Source organism: Trichechus manatus, unplaced genomic scaffold (genome assembly GCF_000243295.1).
Source record: "Trichechus manatus latirostris isolate Lorelei unplaced genomic scaffold, TriManLat1.0 scaffold00039, whole genome shotgun sequence".
Lineage (NCBI taxonomy): Eukaryota > Metazoa > Chordata > Mammalia > Sirenia > Trichechidae > Trichechus > Trichechus manatus.
The window spans coordinates 4,627,626-4,633,625 of record NW_004443975.1 but is presented as its reverse complement, the minus strand read 5'-3'; the positions used below and the strand labels follow the sequence as shown (position 1 = coordinate 4,633,625).

Genomic DNA, 6,000 nt, shown 5'->3' with positions numbered 1-6,000 from the left:
AAAAAAAAAAAGGTCGAGAAGGGAGAGGGCTGACATGTTGTGGGGTTGTTAACCACTGTCATAAAACAATATGTATACTACTGTTTCATGAGAAACTATTTGTTCTGTAAGCCTTCACCTGAAGTACAATAAAAATTAAAAAAAAACTATGACATTCCTCTTACATGGTGTACCCAGTCATTTATCTTCTGCATAGCATCAATGAATTAATATGTTCTACTCTTTTGTTCTCTTTTCCATCATTTTCTTTAGATTTTCTATTATGTAATTATACTTAAAATACTATTTTTTAATTTAACTTAGAATAATTTGCTTAGGTAAATTGAAGACATAAGTTTTAAAACACTCTGAAATGTTCATTTTAGAAATGAATCTGAAGTTAGAGTTTATAAATCCAGGAAGCCTTTGAATTTTTTTGTGTTACCATTTCAACTTTTCTGTGAAGTATATATTGGAAGCCTATGATTTTGGATTGCCTATAAATCTTACTAAGGTGTGATTCAGAGTTTTAGCAGTATTCCACTATTTCCATGTATGAAATACAATCACACCTTCTTCTAATTTTTTCTTTTTTCTTTTGTGGAGTTAGAAACTGGTATGTAGCGACATATTACAAAGTGACAATTATGCATTAAAATTTGAGAATATGACCACAATAACAAAATCCTCTTATCTATTTTACTGCATGTCATTCAGGGTCCTTCTAAACTTCCTCACCATGGAGGAAGCCTTCACAAATAAGGTATTATGGCCAGTTCAAATCTAATAAGATAGAAGATGAAAAAGATGAAATTCAAAAGGAAAGAATAAGTTTTAATTTATCAAAGGAAAAATTGTTGGGTATTTACATGATATCTGCATACCAGGCAATTAAGTATAACACTGTCCTGTGATCTACAAATCTAGCAAATTCTAGGTCTTTAATCTTCAGTGTGCTAGGAGAAAATAGTCATCACCAATTACCATCTGTATCTAATGTATCTTTTAATTTATATATATATGTAGTTTTGTATGTATGTACGTATACATGTATGTATGTGTGTATACACCTACTCCTTACTTATGACTGTCTTGTTATCCAACATTTAGCACTTATAGCAATAGTAGAAAATCCACTATCTGACTATTTTGCGCATTAAAGATGTATGTCTGGCAGTAATGAATGCTGAGGTGCAAGATGAGAGTACTGCTGGCTGCGATGGTTAAGGTTATTTGTCAGCTTGGCTGGGCCATGATTCTTAGTGGTTTGACAGTTATGTAATGATGTAATTTGGCAGTTATGTAATGATGTAGGCATCCTGCATTTTGTGATCTGATGTGGTCATCCTCCATTTTCACATAACTCTGATTTTTGCATAACAACCTGGTCTTTGGAACTTAACCATGTTGATAACTGAGGAGCAAGTATATAGTATAATTGTATATGTACGTATATAGTCAAATAGTTTGCAGGAGAAAAAAAGGAATAGTGAAAAACAGCTGGAAATTTTAGTAAAAATTTCGGCATAGAGAATTCAAATTTTTAGTGCCTGTTTTCCTGCTTTCAAAAGATATGTAATATACAAAGTGGGAAATGTTCTTTGAATGCACCTAACTGCATATCAGTTTTCATGCATTATTAACCCGGGATAACATATCCAATTTATGAGTGTTGACTCCAGATTTCAAGTACATTTCTAATTGGTTCTAGTGTAGTTATGACATCTAGTTCTTTTTGCTCTTGAATTGTCAAAGTGCAATATTTTTGAAAACTTTAACAGCTTATAATTTTGTTAGAGGATGGCCATGTTCTTTGCTCTATAATTGCAAAACATTTCTTAGTTTTAGATTTATGAACAGCAATTAGAAAGATCAATCCAATAATTTTATATCTACAACATCTATTTCCTTCCAGTCACGTTTGTATAGATACTTGCTTTGAGCATTTATCTACTTACTAACCATGTCACATAAGTTTTGGAGCACAAACATTAAAAAAAAAAAAAAAAAGAAAGAATATTGTCACAATTCATTTTTAAAAAACAGAATGGTTGCGGTTCTTGTTGAAAAATATTGCCTAAAGTCCCTCTTACTGGATGACTAACTGCATGAAAATACCATGTTTTCTTTTGGTCCTTCTTCTCGCTTTGAGAAACTTTTAGAAAATTTTGAAAAAAATTTAAGAAAAATTTGTGTTAGACAGAATTCATTTAGGATATCTTCATCTGAAGACTCATAGTCTGACATTTTTCTTACCCTGTATCAGTATCACCATCATTATTAGAGTCTAGAGTGCTGCTAGCTGTTTCTTTGTATGTACCGTATAATTGTGAAGTATCTTCTAGTCACTTTTCTTCTCTTTGCTTTTATGGATGGTAAATGAAAAATTTGAATTTTTAATTGTGGTCATTGCTAACTAAAACAAGATACCTTTTATATCTTCTTAGAAAAGTGATACAGTATTTTGGACAGTGCTATAAGAAACTCGAAGGATGATGAAATAGTGATAATTTATTTCACTATTGCATCATCCTTCTTGGTCTCTGCTTCCTACTGCAGTAGCCACTAGCAATTTGTGTCTGTTGAACACTTGAAATGTGACAAGTCTAAATTTCAAAGATGTATGCCAAAAAAAAGAATGCAGAATATCCTGTTAATTTTTGTCTTAAATATATGTTGAAGTGGTAATGTTTGGGATATATTGGGTTAAATAAAAAATATATTAATAAAATTAATTTTACCTCTTTTTTATTTTACCTTTTTAATCTTCCTACCAGAAAATCTGATACATGTTTGCTTGCATTTGTGGCTTGCAATATATTTCTCGAGTAGGACTGTTCTAAGCAATTCCATTATTATTATATTTTTGTATTATTTTAGTCTTTTTCAGCATAGTTAGGAATAATTATAAGGTGGCACAATGCTTAAGTGCTTGGCTGTTAATCAAAAGGTTGGTGGTTTGAACCCACCCAGCCACTGCATGGGAGAAAGACTTGGCGATCTGCTACCATAAAAATTAAAGCCAAGAAAACCTTATGGGGCAGTTCTTTTCTGTCACGTGGGGTCACTATGAGTCAGAATCGACTGATGGCACCCAACAGCAACAAAGATGAAATACTTACTAGGATGATAAAATAGTAGAATGTTTCAAGGTATAAGAAAAATAAAATCACTAAGATACCATCATGTATCTTAGATTTATAAATGGGTCCAAAGAACCGACATGGTAATTGCAGCATAAAATGAGTTTTATTCATTTTTTAAGTAAATTCTCTCTCAAAATAAAAGTCACAATACATCATACTTTATGTATAGTTAGAATTGTCCCCCTAAAAAGCTAAAATTGGGTCCAGTGGACCCTGATGGTATATTGACAGTTAAGTATTTTCTCCTTCACAATTTGCCAATTCTGGATTAAGAGCTTTCCTTGACATCATTTTTAGGAACCATTTGAGCCACCTAAATTTGTCTTGGCAGCATGGGGGACTTAGAGGCACTGAAACCTGTTTCATTTTGTGGTACCTGTAATAGTGATAAAGGGCTTAGTCTGAAATCATTTATTAGCCTTAGTATGAAATCATTTATTAGCCTATAGGATGCATGGCATGTCTTACAATATACAAACCGTATGATATGTACTTTTAAGTATCGGGTGAGAATTTATCTGAAATATAAGAATTAAAATTTCATTTGTAATCCAACATCTTTTTTTTCTTGTAGACTTTTGTGAATGATGTAAGGATTCCAGAACAGACTTATATCACCTTGAAACTTGAAGATAAGCTGAGATTCGGATATGATATCCTTATATGATTTTGTACATTTATTAAATATATTAACAAATCTTTACTGTGGTTTAAAAACATTTCTTGAATTCACAATATAAATATGCTAGAAATCTCCATTTATTGGGTGCCTTTCCATATTAACATACATGTTAAAAATTATATTTTATCTTTGGTTACTATGCCTGTTCCCAAAAATAATCCTGGAAAATTGAGGGACTCAGCTTTTTTTTTTTTTTTAACTATATATTTATATCATTTCTACTGAGATCTCCCCACAGTGCTGTTGCATGTGTAATTTGGGTATCAAAAAGTATAACTGGGGAGACAACAGGAGAATGTTTAATTTTAGCCCAGCACAGGGATGGTTTTCAGGTGGATAATGGTGGCACAGATCAGCCTCCTGGGAGAAATGTAATAATTTAAACCTACTTTTCTTCTCATCTCTAGTTTTATTCCGTTTTATGGAATAAAATGGAATCTATATTGCCTGTTGAGTTTTCAAACTTTTCAGTATCCCATGGCTTTTAAGACTGAGGCTCCCTGATTAAGTGCATTATACATTTAGTGTGTATTTAAAATTATTTTGTTTAAAAGTAGGATTCTAAGAACTGAACAGGGATATGTCTCTAGGATTAGGGTAAAGAATTGCTAGTGAACAGATGGAACACAATGGATTGAAGAATAAAAGAATTTCTACTCATGCAAGGCAAAAAGCTTTATCGAAAAGACTTATTTGTGTTTAATTAAAATAAAGATATTCTACATTATGGTGAACGTTTTTCTTAGGTTTTAGTGTTTTGAATTAACTATATGTATGGTGGCACAGTAGTTAAGTGATACAACTGCTAACCAAAAGGTCGGCAGTTCAAATCCACTAGCCGCTCCTTGGAAACCCTACGGGGCAGTTCTCCTCTGTCCTGTAGGGTCGCTGTGAGTTGGAATCGACTCAGTGGCGACAGGTATATGTATGTGAACTTTGATATTAAGACGTTTTAACATTGACAATTTTGATAGACTTCTGTCACTCTAGCAGAAAAAATGTAGTCTCAGCTAAGTAAAGTTGATGCTCAGATAAAGTAAATTTAGTAACATTATTTAAAAATTGTTTTTAGAGCATAACTAGTTTTTATTTTAGGTTATACTTAAAATTTATGAAAAAGTAGTTTTATAGCATATAACCTTTATACTTATAGAGCCAGCCAAAGGAATATACTAAAAATGAAACCATTAAACATTAATAACTTTGAGTTATATACTTTTAAAAATGTGTATTGCATGAAGTGGTTAATAGCATTAAAGCCTTGGTTAATAGGCTTATTAATTATATAATTAATTACATAATTTTCATCAAAAATAAATACAAGTATATTTTGAATTTAAGTACGTCCTTTAATCAACTTGACACCAAAACATGAGAAAATGCATAGTAGGACATTCAAGTTTTGATAAAATTGTATAAAGTTAACTTTGAATTTTAAATCAACAAGAAATTATTGAGAAATAACTCATGCTTTTCAAAATTGTACAGTAATTTCTTAACTGAGAACTAACATTCCTTTCATATATACCAGCTCGTAATATGTCTGACTAAAATTGCTGGGATAAATATTCTCTCCCAAGTGCCCTTTTCAGGATTGTACAGCCAGTGTTGAGCCAGAGCTACTATCCAAATGCCTAGACTAAACTCAGTTTATTTTATTATTTTTAAATAGCATATCATAGTCATGATTTTTGAGCATTATACGTAAATGAACATTGGGCTGTTACAGTCACAGAAATTATATAGGATGAAATTTTAAAAACAGATTTTATATATTACATTTACTTTTTCTATATTTAGCTATCCTGTTAGGTGCTGTTAAGTCGATTTCCGCCTCATAGCAACCCCATCTGACAGAACTGCTGTAGACTGAAGAAATTGTAGTGTTTTGTTTATTAACTTATTAACTCATTTCTCCATTATTTACTTATTGGATTAATCTTGATTGTTAGCCAGTCTACAAACTGCTATACCTTGGAGTGAAAAACTAATTAAAATACCACAACAATATAAAGAACGTTTTACCATGGATTGAGACTAGAACTAGGAAACGAAATTTACATGCCGAAAGTCTTGTTTTATAACTAAAGAAATTAAGTGATGGCTTGCAAAAGCAAGTACTCTGAAATGTCCAAGTTTAAAAGTGGCAGTAAACTTGTGAGGGGTGATAAAATGCTACAGCAATCAAGATAA

General features: G+C 31.6%; 1 protein-coding gene across 12 annotated transcripts in view; it reads left to right on the top strand.

The window, feature by feature from the left end:
• Positions 1-6,000, top strand: part of CEP170 (centrosomal protein 170) — a 134,841-nt gene that overhangs the window by 51,154 nt on the left and 77,687 nt on the right. For all 12 annotated transcript variants that reach the window (XR_002824016.1, XM_023730885.1, XM_023730884.1 and 9 more), the window contains exon 4: positions 3,700-3,778. Coding sequence is in view for 11 of the 12 variants with exons in the window: in XM_023730885.1 (XP_023586653.1) it covers positions 3,700-3,778 (79 nt within the window). In the remaining variant the exon portion in view is untranslated. The remainder of the gene's footprint in view (positions 1-3,699; positions 3,779-6,000) is intronic.